The sequence below is a fragment of the Solanum verrucosum genome, unplaced genomic scaffold, assembly GCF_900185275.1.
Source record: "Solanum verrucosum unplaced genomic scaffold, falcon-dt-bn FXZP01000142.1, whole genome shotgun sequence".
Lineage (NCBI taxonomy): Eukaryota > Viridiplantae > Streptophyta > Magnoliopsida > Solanales > Solanaceae > Solanum > Solanum verrucosum.
In genome coordinates, this window is record NW_026020259.1 from 974241 (window position 1) to 994543 (window position 20303).

The 20303-nt window shown below is 29.9% G+C and overlaps 1 protein-coding gene and 2 pseudogenes across 1 annotated transcript; 1 reads left to right on the top strand and 2 right to left on the bottom strand.

Annotated features, from left to right (window-relative positions):
* Positions 1–1727: 1727 nt before the first annotated feature.
* On the top strand, positions 1728–3639 carry LOC125833395 (exocyst complex component EXO70H1-like). The gene has a single exon (XM_049512536.1). It carries the CDS (start codon positions 1732–1734, stop codon positions 3637–3639), a length of 1908 nt encoding a protein of 635 aa, XP_049368493.1. The 5' UTR covers positions 1728–1731.
* Positions 3640–10576: 6937 nt separating this feature from the next.
* LOC125833399 (F-box/LRR-repeat protein At3g26922-like) lies at positions 10577–12008 on the bottom strand (annotated as a pseudogene).
* Positions 12009–16404: 4396 nt separating this feature from the next.
* Positions 16405–18338, bottom strand: LOC125833394 (exocyst complex component EXO70H1-like; annotated as a pseudogene).
* Positions 18339–20303: the final 1965 nt, after the last annotated feature.

The window sequence follows — 20303 nt, forward strand, 5'->3', positions numbered from 1 at the left end:
TCTCTGACAATGTGAAAATAAAAAGAATATATTTTGTAATTAAATATTGTCCTATATATATATATATATATATATATATATTATTTAATCAAAATATTGACCATGTGACAAAATTGAATCTCAATTAATGAGATGTACGTCTATCATCCAATTTATCAAATATATTGAAAAAGTCAAGCCGAGTATAAGGGATAATAGCCTCATACTTTTTCAATGAAAAAATATTTTACATACATTTTTTTTAATTATTATTTAAAACAGAAAAGAAAAAAGATAATAACTCCACCTCTAAACTACGTTTCTAATCATATTATATTCTCTCGTTCCCACAACTTGACTTTACCCTAAATTATTTTAAAAAAAAATAAGATAACTCATTTAAAATGTCAGAAAAATATATTAGGTATATAAGTTAAATATTATTTTGTATATATAATATATAGTTAATAATAGTTAATGTATACTTTTTTCTATCGCTATCTCTAATTTTAAACACTTTTAATAAAAATTTAAATTTCATTACTAAGCTGATATGATAAAATAACATTTAAGGTGGATAAGTGGGATATGAATAATTCAAATACTTGTTAAACAAGACACATGATCATTTAGCGTGTGAGTGTGATTTTTTTAATCACATTCCAAGAGAGCAGCACGTAAAATTAGTAAAATAAATATAGTATTAATTGTTTGAATTAGGTCTAAGTTCTTCTTATAAATTTCCTCGTTATTATTAGAAAATAATTAGTTATTCAATTATGTTGACCTTTAAGAGTCCGTTATTTCACAGTAATTCTATATGCCTAACACGTGTCAGCTATGCGGTCCATTGTGGACTCCAAAGTCCCAAGGCCCCTGCAATTTGTCTTTTCTATTATTATATTCAATAAAATCCCAATTAATGCCAAACAATTTGATCCCATATGGATTATTTTTTGAATTGATTTGATTCAATATAGTTTCAAAGATTAATCAATGCCTTCTGAGTAGACTCTGTCGCATAAGACTTGCCTAGTGCAATTTATATTCCTTGTGTGATTTGCATGCTATTACATAGTGGAATATTTACCCAATGTGCACAAAATGCTCACCCAAAGGATAAAAATTACTACCGAGGTTGTAATAACTTGCGGGTTATCCTGAAGTTTTCAAAAAAAATAAAATCAATTAGATAATAACATTTTGATCCTTTTAAGTATTATAAGTCATGAATGAATTTTGATTTTGGTTCTCTGTAATATATATGATTCAATATATTTATCCTTCAACAAATTAAAATGTGTTTTAGATTCCTTTATAAGAGAAATACGTTATATTTGAACTATTTCTAGAAGTATATTATTCTCAAACATGAAATAATAGTATTAGCCTATCATAATACACAGATAAATTTGTGAATGTTCACGAGGAAAGGGATCAAAAATGTATATTTTTAGAAATGAAGATTAAATATGCTTAATCAAATATAATAAAAATTAAAATTAAATTTTTTTAATATATGTGTAAAGAGTGTTACGTAAATTGAGATAATGCATGTGAATGGAATCAACAATAACTATATGAGAAACTTTTTTTGTTTTACCCGTATCATCAAAATGTACGGCTTGCTATTTTCTCTTTCTATATATATCTTCTCTGAGTCTCCATTGAAACATTTAAAATCTCTATTGAACTCTTCTTTCTTCATTCCAAAAAAAATTAAAAAATCATACATACCTTGACGATCGATCGATGGCGCGGCGGCGAATAGGGATGAGAGAAATTTGTTGTTCACCAAAAAGTTCATCAAAATCTGATAGTCCTAATTCTCCATCTACTTCACTATTCTCTTCCCCTTCGCGTTTCTCGTTTTCGCCATCTCGTCCGAGTTTTTCCGATTCAGTTATGAATCGGACACTCGAGATGGCGGAACCGATGATCATGAAATGGGACCCTAACACTACTAACTATGCTAAAGTAACTTCTCTTTTCTACGAGAGTAGAGGAGAAGCTAATGATTTCATCAAGTGTGTGTATAATTTACAGAAGGCGATGCACTTTCATTCCATGGAAAATTCAAAATCAGATAAGCTTGTTCGTGCTCAATCGTTGATGCAAGTTGCTGTGAAGAGACTCCAGAAGGAGTTTTACCAGATTCTATCGATGAATCGAGCTCATTTGGATCCTGAATCAATAACTACAGTTTCTTCTCGAACTTCAGCTCGTTCGAGTTTGTCTGAGTTTGAAGATGAGGAAGAGGATGATCGTATTGTTGTTGTTGCTGGTGAGTCGATTTCTGAAGTAGAGGATGTATCGAATGTTGCAATGGCGGATTTGAGATTGATTGCTGAGTGTATGATTTCTTCTGGATATGCGAAGGAGTGTGTGAAGATTTACAAAGTTATACGTAAATCGATTATCGATGAAGCGATTTATAGACTCAATGTTGAGAAATTGAGTTCTTCGCAAGTTCATAAAATGGATTGGGAAGTTTTGGATCTGAAGATTAAGGATTGGCTTCGAGCAGCAGATGTAGCTGTGAAAATATTGTTCAATGGAGAGAGAATTCTCTGCGATCACGTTTTTTTGTCCAACGATTCAATAAGAGAATCATGCTTTACTGAAATTTCAAAAGACGGATCCATGATTCTGTTTAGCTTCCCGGAAATTGTAGCGAAAAATTGTAAGAAATCGCCGGAAAAAGTGTTCCGTCTCCTCGATATGTACACCGCCATCTCTGAACACTGGCCGGAAATTGAAGCTATTTTTTCTTCCGATTCAGAATCTGTTATCCGATCTCAAGTGTTAACGTCACACGACAAGCTCGGCGAGTCTATAAGGACGGCGTTAGCTGAGTTTGAGACAGTTCTCCAGAAGGAATCCTCAAAAACACCGATCGCCGGCGGTGGAATCCACCATCTCACCGTCGATGTAATGGATTACGTTACTCTACTTGCCGATTACAGCAACGTCCTCTCCGATATCCTCGCTGAATCTCCTCCTCCGGCCAAAGGTTCGTTGCCGGAATCATACTTCGGTATAGCCGATACCGATGAATCTCCGGCACCGGCAATCTCACTCCGATTCGCTTGGCTGATTCTCATTCTTCTCTGCAAACTCGACGGCAAAGCAAAGCACTACAAGGACGTTTCCTTCGCGTACCTCTTCTTAGCCAACAATCTCCGGTACATCATCGTAAAAGTCCGTTCATCGAATCTCAAATACTTGCTAGGTGAAAATTGGATATCAAAACACGATGAAAAGGTGAAGCAGTTCGCGTCAAACTACGAACGGTTAGGATGGAGCCACGTCATTGAATCTCTCCCGCGAGAACCAAATGCATCAATGGCTCCCCAACAAGTGAAGGAAATTTTCAAGAGATTCAATTCATCATTCGAGCAAGCTCACCGAAAGCATTCAATGTGTGTGGTAAGTGATAGTTATCTCCGCGATGAATTAAAAATATCCATCACGGAGAAAATACTACCAGCTTATAGAGAGTTTTACAATAAACATAGAAATACAATAATAAAAGAGAGACATTCAGCTCATGTGGTTAGATTTTCTCCGGAGGAGGTAGGACATCAGTTATCCGATTTATTTTTCGGACCGATTGAATTAGAAAGATGTTTATCATTCGAGTTTTCTCCATCGAGATAAATAAAGAAAAAATATTTTATTTGTTTTTTCATGCTATGATCTTATATATTAAGTTGTAGTATATATACATGAAGATCATATTACAGATGTATAGATTGCACAACATTTGTTGATGTGTTCAGAATAAAACAGTAAGTACATTTGATGAATGATGATTTCTTTTTCTTTTCCATGAACTGGCAAGCCAGAATGAAGAGCGAATCTAGCATGAAAAGTACAGTTTCAGGTAGAATCAAAAGTCGAGTCAATTAAATTTCTTAAAATATACAAATATAGAATTCGATTCAAAGCTATTAGGTTTTGTGACTTTATCAAACCGTTAGCTATTCGTCCCTAGTGCTAACCTCCCTGGGATGGAACTCAATATATAATTATAAAGTTCAAAATTCATAAAACTTTATTCTATCTCGAAGTGATGATGCTGTCTTGGACTGATATTTTATGTTTGTTATAGTCATATTTCAACAAGTCTAAAATCATGTTTTAATATTAGATAAACAAAAGAAGCTACACATAAGATACAAATTTTTTAATCATATTGTTGGAGAGGCAAATCTTGTTAATATCTTTATATATTTAGAAACAATGTATTGAACTTATACTATGGTGTATATTTAAGTGAAAAAAATACTAGTTATTAAAGCAAATCATGCAACTATATATCACGTTTTGTTTCACCAATTATTAAGAATTAATAATCCCCTTTGTCCATAATCTAGAAATCTTTTCTACAAGATGCAAGGGTATTCTGTATGTGAACTCTACCCGTTATTTTATATGGAAAAAAATTATATTTTTCAACGCTCATAATGATGTCTTGTTACACTAAGGATTAGGATTTAGAAGGACAAACTAACAGACTAACAAACTTATTAGTGGATCGGACCCGAAAGCTATTTCGATCCATTTTGCTTTACGATTAGCTCTTGTATCCCTTTTTCTTGCCTTTTATCAGCTCGCTAGAAGGATAAATATAATTCTTTACGAAGTGAAAAATGAACACTCTTTCTTATCAACGAGGGACACTCCTTAATGAAATAACTAGTAATTTCTCCAATATTTACGTAGTATACTTTTTTAATAAAAAGAAATTTCAATTGAATCTCGTTTTACTAAGCTAGCTCCGCCCATGCATCCATCTGTCAATACTCAATGCCCACAAGGTCCACAAACGTCTAACCTTTTTTCTATTTTCCTTCTTGGAAATTTTCTAAAAGTTATAGAAAAATTCGTGGAAAATTTATGACAAACAATGACATATATATGTTTAAATTCATGAATTTTGAGATTACGTGATATGAAAGTAGAGTGTAAATATAAAGTTCTTCATCATTGAATTTTAATTTCTTCGTCATGATTGAGAATAATAAAATTTTCTTCATAAATTTTGGTATATTCTAGAACGTAACTTAAAGTTAAATTAAGAAAAGTATAATAATTCTATGTAGACACATAATTATATTCCGAAATACAATTCTAAAAGAAAAGTGAAAATTATTCGTGATAAAACGAACCTAAGTTTTTGACCCCATTGCATGATTTTTTGAGATTACGTTATATGAAAGAAGAGTGTTTGTATGAATTCACATTAAATATAAGTTGATATTATTATTACATATATAAAGAGAAGTCATCATATTATTATTAGTTTGGTTTGACCTAATAAAAGTCATCATAATTTTATTTGTGGGATCTTTAATTTTTGAGACAAAAAAGCCTTTACAAAAGTCCCATTTGGAGAAAGTTCTTTTTTGAACTTTTGTTAATGTCTTAGATTGCCATAAGTACAAGATTGAAAGCTCTAATTTTCCTTTTTTTTTTTTTAGTTAAATAGAGTATCATATTTTATTTGTAAAATTATAAGTTCAAACATACTACTTGGGAATTAATTTTATAGGTGTTCACATATATGTTATAAACAGCGCTAGATCCACCAACTTGAATTAGAGGGGATCAAATTATTATGATGGTGAATTTTCTTTTTCTTTTTTTGAGAGTTTACTCCTTTATATTTTGAATTCACTTAATGAAAATTATGAATCTGATTTCTTTAGTTTGTTTTGTATAACAATTACACTATTACCAGTTGAAGAATTCAGCAATGTCCATATTGATGATACTTAATAGTAAAACTAAACTTAAGTCTTGTCCACAACAATAAGGTCAATAACAATTTGAATTTTGTGGTATTAATGATAGCAACTATACATTAACAAAGTAAACAAAATAATTTAATATACATATGATAAATAGCCACAATTTTGGTTATTTAAACCTACAAGTGAAAGAAAGAGTTGATATTCATTTCTTCATGTATATTATATTTGAGTCTAAAAAAGAAGGGACCAACCTAGTTGTGGTTATTAGAAAATACATCTCATCGTTCACCTCTAATGTAACACGTTTCTTCTCATTTTATAATATTTACAATAAGTATATGCATTGCTCGAATAATTAATTAGAAAAAAAAAGTGTTATTTTTAGTTTGTTCAATATTTCATTTTGATCAATCAATTTGTGATAGAAACTTGAAAGTGTCACATGACCCAATTAGAGGTCAATTTTAGCAAAGACAAACAATGTTAGTTCAGACTTAGGAACGGAGATGACATTTTAAATTTATGAGTTATGAATTTTAGAAAATGACGATTTACTAGATTTTAAAATACAAATATAGAATCAGACCTAAAATTATTTGATTTTACCAAATCGATATTCTGATCACTATCGTTATTAACTTATTATTAAAAGAAAGAAAAAGACTACTCCTACTTTATATGAGTATTACAAGTCAGTCAACTAATAAATGTACTCAATTAATTTCATTTCAAGTAATAACTAAACGACTTGGGCATTCTATTGAGAAATTTGGTATACTAGGTCTTTGATTTGATTATGTATTCCCAAAAGTTGTTAGATTAAGATTCAGTCTCCACAATACACATACGACTATGTAATAAGTCACTATTTTTCGAGCCTCGAGAAATGAAAAAAATTATGTTGAAAACACTGCTTAGTTTCAGATATGAGTTCTGTAAAGCGCAAATTTAAATTTAATCGAATTACAATACGAATATCAAACATCGAATGAAAAACTAAAAGAGAAAAATCACGTTTTTCTAAGTTAATATTATTACGTACTAGCTAAATATTTGAACTAATCATACAAATGATTATTCAATCGTACTTAGAGGTGGACCCACCTTTATCACTGGGGGTGCACGTGCACCTGTTAACTTCGGGAAAATTTTTGTTGTATATATGTATATCTATGTTGAGAAACTGGCAGAAACTAGGATATAATTAACAGTGCACCCATGATGAGTATAGGAGTGTTCTTGGTGTCGTTGGTACAAGGTAGAGGAACCACTCGCGAGACCAAGGTTCAAACCTAGCTAGAGCACTATTTCATTATTTTATTTTAAGTTTAACTTAGAAATCATATTTGGTGCATGCACCCTAAGTCTTCAAATCCTAGTTCGCCTCTAATTCGTACTTAGGAAGAGATACGTGGTGGTAGGATCTTTGAACATCTGCGAAACATAAGGAGAGAATTCAGTGACGTGCACAAAGAGACAAATTAAAGAGAAGAAAAGCACAAACGAGGTTGTACGAATCACTTGATCATGACAAAAATATTAGCTGACACCACTAACGACATTAACAGGTGACCCACTGTCATTGGTCATAGTATAGAGGTAAAACATCAATCAATAGAAAAGCTCTACTAGAGCCCTAAAGTACCATTAGCATGGATTGTTGGTTCTACATGTCTGGTGGCCAATTTTTTTTTCTCTCAAACTTCACATTTATATTATCATTATTATCATCATCATCATCATCATTATTATTATTATTATTATTATTATTATTATTCAATAAATAAATAAAAATGATTCAAAATTCATAAGTTAAATATCACCTTCATCGACTTTGACAAAATTCAATATTTTCATGGTCGTGAAAAGGAACCGCACTAATAGATATTTGGGGAAAGATAAAAGCTAATCTGTAGGGTCTCCTGACCAAATGGAGACCTAAATCTTGTATTTGTTTTCAAAATATTTATTTAGTATATGTAAATAAATATTTAAAATTTAATAATTTTATTTTTAAAATTCATAAATTCAAAATTCTATTCAAATACGCAGATTGCTAAAATAGTCCAATGCGAGAAAGGGAAGGAGAAGAAGATTCGTTAAATAGACTTTTACTTTTTCTAGAATGAGATTTTTCAAAGGCTTTATTTTTTATTTATATTATTATCTTAAAAAAAAAAAAAAAAAAAAAAGGACCACAGAAATAAGTGTACATCCCTGACCTACACATATATACATATCAAAATAATTATTTTCTTGTTTTTATGTAATTTGATGATTGAGTACAAAATTTATAAAATTTAAGAAGATTTTGTAATATTTTGAGGAAGTTTCGCAAATAGCTTATATTAACTAATTAATTAGTATATATTTGTTTATCCGCACAATTTCTCTATTTTTAAATTATTCTAATAATAAATAAATCTCTAAATAGAAAAATATACATTTGTTGACTTTTTTGTCAAAAAATAAGTGATATCGACAAAATATTAAATATTATTAATAATGTCATTAAATGTTTGTAAATAAAAAATAAAAAATACGTCATTCTTGTGAACTAATTTAAAAAACATATTACACACACTGGAAGTCTGGAACAGAAGAAATAGTAGTTTAAAACGTGTTTTTTTTTTAAATCATATTATACCATCTCAAAAAATTACATATTCAAGAATATGATGTATATCAATTGAAAGTTGTTTTCATTATTTCATACGTATATATATTCTAGAATAAGTAAGAAAAAACAGAAGAGATTTTTTATTTTATTTTATTTGGGAGGAAAAAAAAAGCAAGAGAGCAACTTAATTCAATTTTAAATAATTTGTGGATAGTCGACAAATATCAATCAATATAAGTTATAACCATAGGCTTACATTAAAAAAAAATACTAAGTATTAATTTTAGCACAAATGAACCCCTTCTGTAACATATTCCACCCTAACCGAAACCCTCATCATAAGCCTAAAAACTTGTCCTCGGTAAGTGGATCGAGGAAGCATGGAGTGTGATATATATTTTTGACCGATAAAAAATATTTTCGGAGATTATGAGCGTTAGAGAAATCTTTATTTGAGTCGAAAGTTTAATCATTCGACTTTTCATAAATGATATTGTGATCAATAAGGTCATCCTCAAAATCAGAAAAGAAAAGAGACATAGAACAAAATTACTTTATTTCATTAACCTAATTATTAAGTAGTACCTTAATTGTCTCTTAAGAAACAAAAACTAAAATTAAAATATATATCACTACCAATTCCCTTCCATTTTCATTTTGGATAATTCACAAATTTGAATAAGTGTAATTTTTTGGTTTATGACTTTTATATATATATCACTACCAATTCCCTTCCTTTTTCATTTTGGATAATACACTATTTAACATACACAAATTTGAATAAGTGTAATTTTTGGTTTATGACTTTTATATATATATCACTACCAATTCCCTTCCTTTTTCATTTTGGATAATTCACAAATTTGAATAAGTGTAATTTTTGGTTTATGACTTTTATATATATATCACTACCAATTCCCTTCCTTTTTCATTTTGGATAATACACTATTTAACATACACAAATTTGAATAAGTGTAATTTTTGGTTTATGACTTTTTTTTTTGGTTAAATAACTAATTTCCTTTTAATACAAAATTGTCACTTACTATAGTCACAGTGACATGTACAAAATATGACTTTGTACCGTTTTTAGTTATTTAGTAAATGAGCTACAATCCCAATTTTAATTATATATATATAAAAAGTTATAGTGAAATTTTGAAATCAATATGGACTCCACGGAAGTCCATGATTGCAGAGTGCTTCTCCAACTAGGGAACACCCTCATCTAACATAAGATTCAAGAAGAAAATCAGTTGAACACACAATAGCTAAAGAGAGATCTAAAATGCAACAAGCAAACTTTTTTGTGCAAGGGACAGTTTCACCTTTGTTTGTATTTAATGAGGTGAAATCAGATAAAGTATGAACTCTTTTTGTTAGGTTGAAAAGTTGTCATGTCATTCCCTTGTAATAATACATATTAATTTGTATTAATATGTTATCTCCGTTTAACCCAAAAAAATTTACAAAACAACTTCTAATTAAATCTATTATTGTATTTGTATACCTGATTAATATTATTTTTGGATCTACAGTAATAATTTGCTACCGGAAAAGTGGCTTGTTGAAAATATTTTTGATAGACTTCCCTGGAGAGATTTCATTTTTGGCAGCCTGGGTGCCATATCTACTTTGATTGATAAAATACTTCTTTTTTTTTTCTTTTTGTCTAGACCTCGATGAATTGAAGTTGTGTTATGTCATGTAATTACACCTCTGCCTACTCCACAATAAGGCATTATGAGCTCCTATTCTTTATATGTCTAAACCATATCAATCTCGCGGCTTCTCTCATCTTGTCCATCATTGAGATCACTCACGTACATCGTTTCTATTCTTATCTCTCCTAGTATATTCACACATTCATCTAAACATTATCATACATATTCTTATCTCTCCTAGTATATTTACACGTTCATCTAAACATTATCATACGTAACATTCATAATCGTTTCCATTCTTATTTCTCCTAGTATATTCACACATTCATCTAAACATCATCATCTCTGCAACATTCACCTCGTTAAAGAAAGGGGAAAGAAAGGGAGACTAGGGAAGTAACATTACAAGCCAAATAACAATACAAGAATATAATTTCAATAATTAACACTTGAAACGAGCATAACTCTTTAACTTCTAATTAATGTGCTTATAGATTGGTTAAAGTAATTAATTAAAAAAAACATGAATTAATAATTTAAATTAAGTACATGCATCACCAATCTAATAGAAAAAAAATTCGATCTATCTCAGTTCGGATCATCATTGCCAAATCTTCTCTATCGACTTCCACGTGCTCATTTTCCGAAATAAACTTGAAAGCTTTTAATTGACTCGAATTCTTTAAACGGTCCATAAAGCATGTAATTGTTTCAACCGCAGAGAGTAGGTTAAGTCTCTTGGGATGACAACTCCATAGCAAAGCATCCACAAAATTAGGGCACGTCCTTACATCATTAAATCTCATATCTATATCTAAAACAAGCACTTGAGGAATAGGGTGCAATCCCAAATCTTTCATGTTAATTAATGTCATTGCATTTGCCAATATGAAGGGAAACTTGAGACCAAGAGGTCAAGTTTGATAGAAACTTTCTCAACTTACAAAACCATTCCTCATCATTGTAACAACTAAGATATGTTTGTGAGTTCTTCAATTGATTAGACACATTTGTAATTTTAAGCTCAGGAATTTCATATCCCACATAATCAAATGATACCAAATTCGAAGCATCAATCTCCCCTATGTCCTTACAACCATCAATCCTCAAAACCTTTAGGGATTGACTCTTACAAATGTTAAATCTTTCATGCAACTATCCATAAACGAAATCTAATATCAAGCTCTCAAGGTTTTGGGATGTAGAAATAAGGTGCTCGAGAAATCCTTGAGATATGGACATATGTGATAGTTTTAAAGATTTTAGATTCTGACATTCAATAATAACAAGTGCAACAATACTCTTAGAAATTGACAAGTGTTCTAGAGTTGGTGTTTGAATTTCAACACTCGAGATTTGGCAAGTTGCTGAAATATAAATTACCGACTTGATGTTTTGAAGATTCCTCAACTCAATCTTTGTCAATAAAGAACACTTCTCAATCATCAAATCAACAATCAAGGGACAACAATTAACCAGAGTTTGAAGCACGTTGTGGTCTAAACGAACATTACTCAAAGAACGACAATTCATCCGTTGATGATCACTAGATAACGAAAGACTCATTATATCACAACCCGTTAGAACCAATTCTCTTAAAGATTTTGATGCCAAGAATGCGGAAATAGGGAAAGGGTATGAAGGAACCTTACATACCACATCTTTTACACCATTCTGCAAAGCAATGTCAAGCCAATTATCAATTCGAGGAAAAGCAAGAGCATGATGATAATGAGAAGACGTAATATCAAGTTCAAACTTGTCTATAGGATATTTTTCTTCCTTATATCTCTCCATAATTTTGTCCACTATTTTTCTATTATTATTGCCTTTGCCATACTCAACTTTGAACTTCAAACTAGGTTGAGTCAACCATGCTTGTTGCCATGTTTTAGATAAAAGGCTTGAATTGGCTGCATCTTCATTACTTAGGTAGGAAAATATTTTGTGAATGAGAGATTCAGAAAAATTGTCACCTATTGTCATGATGTAAAATTGTTATTACGCAAATATTCTCTAGAAGGATAAATTTATAGAATACGGATTTTTGTAATCACATTCCCATTAGGAGATAACTAGATTAAACCTTTTCCTACTCGATATCTGTTATTTGTATTAATTTATTTGTATTAATTTGGATTCGACCGAAAAGTTTCTTTATTTTTTTATTAGATACATGACAAATATTAGGCACTTTATTTATTTGAAAAGTTGATTCATTGGTCCCACAAACTTTTTAGAAAAAAACATAATTATAAAAAAGGCAATATTAAAAACGTGTTTTTTTTTCCTAATTAGTTGGGTGGCTTAGCTAGAGAAGAATAAAAGAAAAGAAATTAAAAGTAAAAAAAGATCTTAATAATAGGCTATTGTGAGAAATGCGATTGAATCTCACGCGTGACACGTAGGATTAATGAGGAGTTTGAATTATTTTAAAAGGCTTATTATTCACACGTGCTTTTAATAATATTGAGTTAAATTATTCATATATTTGCAGTTATTATATTTATATTATAATATAATAGTGTTTTCTTATAAGTTATAATAATGTCTTAATTCAATGTATTTAAGTTTAAGATATTGAAATGATCTAGCAATTACCTCAACTTGTAATATATTTAAAATACTTTGTGTGCTTTGACTTTTTGGTATTTATTTCTAGTCTATGTGAGATATACGTGCATACAAGTTGCTTATGAGATTATTAAAAAATGTGGTGCAGTGAAAATAGTTATTTCTTTATTAATCAAAAGTTTTGATTTCAAATTTTGGTTATAATTTTTTTTTGATAGATAGTGTTTTCTTATAATAAAACTTTTATAACGTAAATCTAAATTAATCAGACTTCAATACAAATACGCTATTTATCAAAATAATAGTAAAATTGATTTTGACACATGATAAAAAAACAAATGAATACTGTAAAAGTCAAAGTGTAAGCACAAAATTCATATGTTATTGCTTACCTCATCTTTTTAGCACCTTGCTTATTAGCCACCATCATATTCTAGTAGTTATTTTCTCCCTTCTTTCTTTTTGTTAATGATGATGGCTCATGTGAAATTAGTTCATAAGGCAATATCACATCGTTGAGAAGTTTCACGTTGGAGGTAAAAAAAAATTAATAATAAAAATAATTTTATATTTAAGAGGATTCGAATGTGAAAATTTTGATCTTTAAAACTCTTATGTATTAAAGATAAAAAAATACTTATCACTCTATCACAACTCTTAATCCGACGTATAACACTACCCCAATAAAGATATTTCTTTTCTTATAGTTAGTATTTGTTTTTTCTTCACGACTATTATAGTATTATTATTCATATATATATATATATATATATATATATATATATGTATGTATGTATTATAAACACTACATTCCTAGTTTTTTCCTGAAATTTTCTGAGTTGGTTCGTTTTATTACATAGTTATTTTTTATTTTAATCATTGTCCTTAAGGGTTTTTTGGGTTGATGTCATCATCGTGATTAGTTTGCTTCTAGCAACTCCTAATAATGCTTGCTTTGCTTTGTTCATCTATTGTCCCTCTCTCCGTTTAAAAAAAAAAAGTGATTTAATTTGTTTTGATACGGAGTGTGAAAAAATTAAAGAAGACTTTTCAATCTTATGGTTCTAAATTAAAGTTATTTCAAATGTATCAAAATATTCTTTAATTTTGTGGTCTTAAACATATAAGTGGAAAGTTGAAATTAAAGTGTTGCCAAAAGAAAGAGATATTTCTTTTTTAAACATACTAAAAAAAAAATAGGTCATTCTTTTTTTATCGGGAGACCGGATAAGAGCTTACTCTTTATAATCCCCCGAAACTAATGGATAAATTATCTCAATCTAAAACGTTGAATTTTTATGTTATTTTAGTGCAACTTGACTTGTAATTAAGTAATTATGAAAAAAGAGCAAGTTGAGCATATCGTTGGTTTGAACATTCTAAATAAGCAGATCATAATATATATATATTTTTATTTTATTTTTTATTTTTATTTATTTTTATTTTTTTCTTTGATTTTCTAACTTTTCAATGTAAAACTAAAACACTTGTTCACATGTACGTCAAATTTTCTTATTCATGATTTTACTTTTATAAATTTATTTCTAGGAACATTTTGAAATTCAAATATAACTCTAATACTTATTGAATACACAATTAAATATTTAGCAAAATTTTTAATGTATGTATAATCTTTTCATGAACATTATTAGGAATAGAAATATTTCTGAATTTAAAATGAATGATAGAAACGCCTTCCATCTCATATGAATTTATTAGGACCACAATTATTTTTAAAGCCTTACTTTCCGTTCGAAATTGACATTTAGTTTATATTACTCTAAAACAAGGCTACCTATTTGGACACTACCCAAAAAATTAGTGATTCCTTATATGGATATGTTGGAGATTTGGAGTACAACAATAATTTATCTTAAATCTTTTATATATATATATATATATATATATATATATATATATATATTTATATGAAAAAGTCAATAGCAATTTATAATTATATGCAACCGATGAAAAAGAGAAAGTTACCATTGAAATTTAGAAAGTCTTATTAAGATTAATAATAAGTAATCTTTAATATGTCAATTGACAATGAATTTAGAATTTGAAAATTGAAGGTATGATGCCACGTCTTTAATTATATAAATACAATGCACTAGCTCTAAAAATAATAATAAGAAGGACCGGATCAATCATTTTTTGGTTAATTCCTTTAAATCTATTAGTATTATATATATATATATATAATTTCTTTGATTTCCTAGAAGTGGATTATATGGACATAATTTTTCAATACTCTAATAAATATTGAATACACAATTAAATATTTAGCAAAATTCTTAATGTATATATAATCTTTTCATGAATATTAATAGGAATAAAAATATTTCTGAATTTAAAATTAACGATAAAAACATCTTCTATCTCGTATGAATTTATTAGGACCACAATTATTTTTAAAGCCTTACTTTCCGTTCGAAATTGATATCTAGTTTTTATTACTCTAAAACAAGGCCACCTATTTGGAAACTACCAAAAAAACAAAAGTGATTGTTTATCATGGATAAGCGTGTTGGAGCTTTGGAGTACAACAATAATATATCTTCAATCTTATATTTGTTTATGTTTTTATTTTAAAAATATATATATGAAAAAGTCAATAACAAATTATGGTTTCCACGTAAGACGATATGTAATCGAGAAAAAGAGATGAAGTTACCATTGAAATCTAGAAAGTCTTAAGACTAATAATAAGTAATCTTTAATATGTCATTTAGTCATGAATTTTCTCTTATAAATAAGGCATGACAAAAATATATTTGCGAAAGTACAATATTGGCGCAGGGGAATTCCATATTGGTAAAGCATTCTCTAACAAAGGCAATTTCGTATCAAGGGGGTACGAACCCGAGACCTCTTGGTTAAGATTGAAAGAGTACTTACCACTTCACCACAACCCTTTTTGATAATAATTGTGATTTTGAATGTCAAAACCTTTGCTTTTGCGGGCATAAAATTAAAGATATGTGTCACTTACCAAGTGTATGGCTCATATTCTCTTCTTCCAAACAGCCTCCATCAAAACTCAAAGTTTTTCTTACTATATAGGCGGCTAAACGATTTCTCATTCATTATTTGTGACTCTAACCCCATATTAGTAGCCGAAGTAAAGGTCAGTATGAGATCAAAGTTACTTGTCGTCCATTTGCTCTCTGTTGAACAAATTAAAGGCCATCAATATTCTCTTCTAAAATTTTAAATTTTATGAGCCCTCGATTGTATCTCATAATCAAATCTCTCTAATAAATATCTTAATGATGATTCGATTTTCACATATTATGTACTTCTTTCTTCATTCGCACACTATGAAATCCAATGCGTAAACTGGAAAAAATTATACTTAATTCTTCAAGAAAATCTTACAATACTCATTAAATTTAAATTCTAAATTTGAGAATATTATATAAATTCCATTATTAAAAGTTCATAGTATAAATTTCAAGGTTAGTCTTAAATTTATTATATTTTAACTGAGTTTATATATACAATTTTTGTAATTTTTTAACCATAAATTAATATTCCACGTCAAATATATCAAATTTAAATAAACCCAATATGGTATTGGATCCACCCTCTCTGGTTTAAGGGTGGATATTAACCTATCAAAATTATACCAAGAAGCAAAAAAAAAAATTTTTTATGGAATATTCTTATATGTCATCTGTTTTAAGCACACCAAAAATCCTTTTATTCAAATGTACACTTTTTAATATGAATCATATATATCATACTTATAAATTACACATGAGATAACAAAAGAAGAATAAACAAATACTCTATTTTTTTTTCTTCACTGCAATTGTGATGGTATTGTACGTGATGGGGATGACTCAACTGACGATGAACTTCCCGATTCGATCGGTCCGAAAAATAAATCGGACAAATAATGTGCTAAATCTTCCGGAGAATATTTGATCACATGACTCGAATGTCTCTCTTTTGCTATCGTATCTCTATGTATATTGTAAAACTCCATATACATAGGAAGTATTTTCCTTGCAATTGATACTTTCAAACAATCTCGGAGTTTACTATTTGGTACGACGTAGAGAGATTGCTTCCGATGAACTTGCTCGAATGATGAATTGAATCTCTTGAATATCTCTTTCACTTGTTGTGGAGAGATCGAGGCATTTGGTTCTCGCGGGAGAGATTGGATGACGTGGCTCCATCCTAGCTGTTCATAATTGGAGGCAAACTTTTTGATTTTTCCCTCTTGTTTTGATATCCAATTTTCACCTAGCAAGTACTTGAGATTCGATGAACGGACTTTTACGACGATGTACCGGAGATTGTTGGCTAAGAAGAGGTACGCGAGGGAAACGTCTTTGTAGTGCTTTGCTTTGCCGTCGAGTTTGCAGAGAAGAATGAGAATCAACCAAGCAAATCGGAGTGAGATTACCGGTGCTGGAGACTCATCGGAATCAGCCATACCGAAATATGATTCAGGCAATGAACTTTTAGCCGGAGGAGGAGACTCGCCGAGGATGTCAGAGAGTACGTAGCTGTAATCGGCAAGTAGAATGATGTAATTCATTGCGTCAATGGTGAGAGGATGGATTCCACCGCCGGCAACCGTCGTCTTTGACGATTCCTTTTGAAGAGCAGTTTCAAAATTCAGCCAAAGCCATCCTTATAGACTCGCCAAGCTTAACGAGAGACGTCATAGCTTGAGATCGGATAGCAGATTCTGAATCGAAGGAAAATGTAGTTTCAATCTCCGTCCAGTGTTCGACGATTGAAGTGTACATATCGAGCATACGGAACACTTTTTCCGGCGACTTCTTACTGTTTTTTCGCCACAATTTCCGGGAAGCTAAACAGAATCATAGCTCCATCTTTTGAAATTTCAGTAAAACACGATTCTCTAATTGCATCACTGGAAGCAAAAACGTGATCGCAGAGAATCCTCTCACCGTCGAACAATGTTTTCATAGCTACATTCACTGCATTAAGCCAATCATTAATCTTCAGATCCATAACTTCCCAATCCATTTTATGAACTTGCGAAGAACTCAATTTCTCAACACCGAGTCTATAAATCCCTTCATCGATAATCGATTTACGTATAACTTTGTAAATCTGCAAGCACTCTTTCGTATATCCAGAAGAAATCATACACTCTGCAATCAATCTCAAATCCGCCATTACAACATTAGAAATATCCTCAACTTCAGAAATAGATTCACCAGCAATTGCAACACGATTATCAATATCATCATCCTCAATGTTGAACTCAGAGGTACTCGATCGAGTACTTATCGAAGTACGTGAAGACACAGTGGATATAGATTCTGGATCCAAAAGTGCTCTGTTAATTGATAGAATCTGATAAAACTCCTTCTGCAGTCGTTTCATCGCGATTTGCATCAATGATTGAGCACGAACAAGCTTATCGGATCTGGAATTCTCACTAGCATGAAAATGCATCGCCTTATGTAAATTATTCACATATTTGATGAAATCCTTAGCTTCTTTTCGATTCTCATAGAACAGAGAAGTCACCTTAGCGAAGGTAGTAGTATCAGGATCCCATTTCGTGATCATCTGCTCAGCCATCTCGATCGTCCGATCAATCACTGCTTCAGAAAAACTCGGCCTGGATGGCGAAAAGGCAAAACGGGAAGGAGAAGAGAATGGTGAAGTAGATGGAGAATTCATATCACTTGCTGAACTGTGTTTTGGAGAAAACCAATTCAGAGTTTTCATTCCTTTTCTTGGCATGATTTTGTCTTATGTTTTGAGAAATAATTGATAAATTTTGTTATCGCAATAGCGAAATAATCAAAAAAATTTGGATATATAGTTTTTGGATGAATAAATGAAGAGTAAAGTAATATGATTGATGTTTTTTTGATGGGTTTTGATGGGTGTTAAATGGGGTATTTATAGAGCTCGCAAAATTGTATTGGACTTTTAGGAGTCAATAATAGATGCAAAATTGAGTATTCAAAAGGTGTTTACTACTATTATTCACACGTTCCTTCAATAACAAGAAGTTTTGAATTATTCCAATTTTACACTATGGTTTTTATGTTGCTTAGGAAACCAAAAGTGTGTAACAATGTTCGATTTGACACCTAGACCATGGTATATAAATCTACCCCAATGATTTTTTTTATTATTACTTCCTCTGTCTCGATATATATAATACTGTTTGACTTGACATAAAGTTTCAGAAAGAAATAATCTCTCGAAAATTGTGGTCTAAAATACTTATTTCATTAGGGTAAAATGAAAAATAATAAGTATAAATTAGGTCCAAATTATTGCCAATTATAAAAAAGATGATTTTTTTTTTTATTGATTAAAAAGAAAAGTGTGTCACCACACAAAACCAATATAGTATATTTGACTTTCTAAAGAGTGTGTATCTTTATTATTATTAGAGGCAAGTATTGAAAACACACATGAACGTAGCATGAATAATTAGTTTCTTCCCCGACGTATTGACAGCCTTAAAAATACTCGTCTACTTAACTAACTGAACTTAAAACACCCCCGGTTTGCCACATGACATAGCAAGTTGTCTCAAATTGTATTATAGGAGCATAAAACTCTTAATAAAAAACTGAGAGAAATGTTGAAAACACCCCTAAACTTGGCGAGAATTTAGGAATGTATTTCACTAATGTGGCAAGATTAGGGGTATATTTAAATGTAGTTGGTCAAATAAATTAGTGTTTTTTTAAAGTTGTCAATATTTCAAAAATAAAACTAATAATTCGTACCAAATTTAAGAATATTTTCAATATTTAGCTTCTCCCTTATACTTATTATGTTTAATATTCTTCCCTAAATAGGACCTAACACAAAATATATGTGTCATGGAAAGTGAAAGCACAACTAAACTTCATATGAAATTGCTTACCTCATTACTTAATTAGCGCACCCTTCTAGTTATTTCCTTAAATTTTCTCAGTTGTTTCCTTTTGTTACATAATTATTATATTTAATTGGTCATTAAGGGTGTTTAATTAGGTTAGTGATGGGAGTGGTGATCTCATCATTAATATATATTCTCAATTATTGACTTTTTAATTAGCATATTTATAAAGACACAATATTTAATTAGCATATTTTATATAGACACAATAGTTTAAAATTAAAATTTAAATAATTTCAAAAATTATACAAAAAGCATAATACGTTGCAATTTTTTCCAGATAAAAAAAAACACATCTTAAAATATTAATCAATAATTGTGACAAGTAAAAATGAACGGAGAAAGTACTAATATACTAATATTTTCTTCTGAGTCATAATTAGGTTGGAGTCGTAATCATTTAACAATGCATTACTTGTACATCATTCTACTAAAATCATTTTAATCCCTCCGTAATTATTCTATGTACATACCTTTTTTACTTTTTAATTTCTTAAGAGGTTATTAATCATGCTCCCATTGTGTACTTCTAGAAATAGTAATTTCAATTCTCAGTTATATTGCTCCGATTCTCTAAAATGTTGTAGCATCTTTATCGGATTCTCAAATATGCATTGTGTTGACACCCAATTTTGACCCTCCACAATATAAATTAATCATTTCGAGCTTCTTCAATTTCAAATGATTTAAAATAATTAGTTTTATAAAATTTCCAAAAAAAAATAATAATAGTTTGCAAGATTTTTAAATAGTTTGGTCACTTTTCGTAATTTTTAGATGATATATACGTTTTACATAATTAT

Excerpts from the sequence above, each read along its gene's own strand:
- LOC125833395 (XM_049512536.1), top strand. The coding sequence starts at position 1,732 with ATGGCGCGGCGGCGAATAGGGATGAGAGAAATTTGTTGTTCACCAAAA.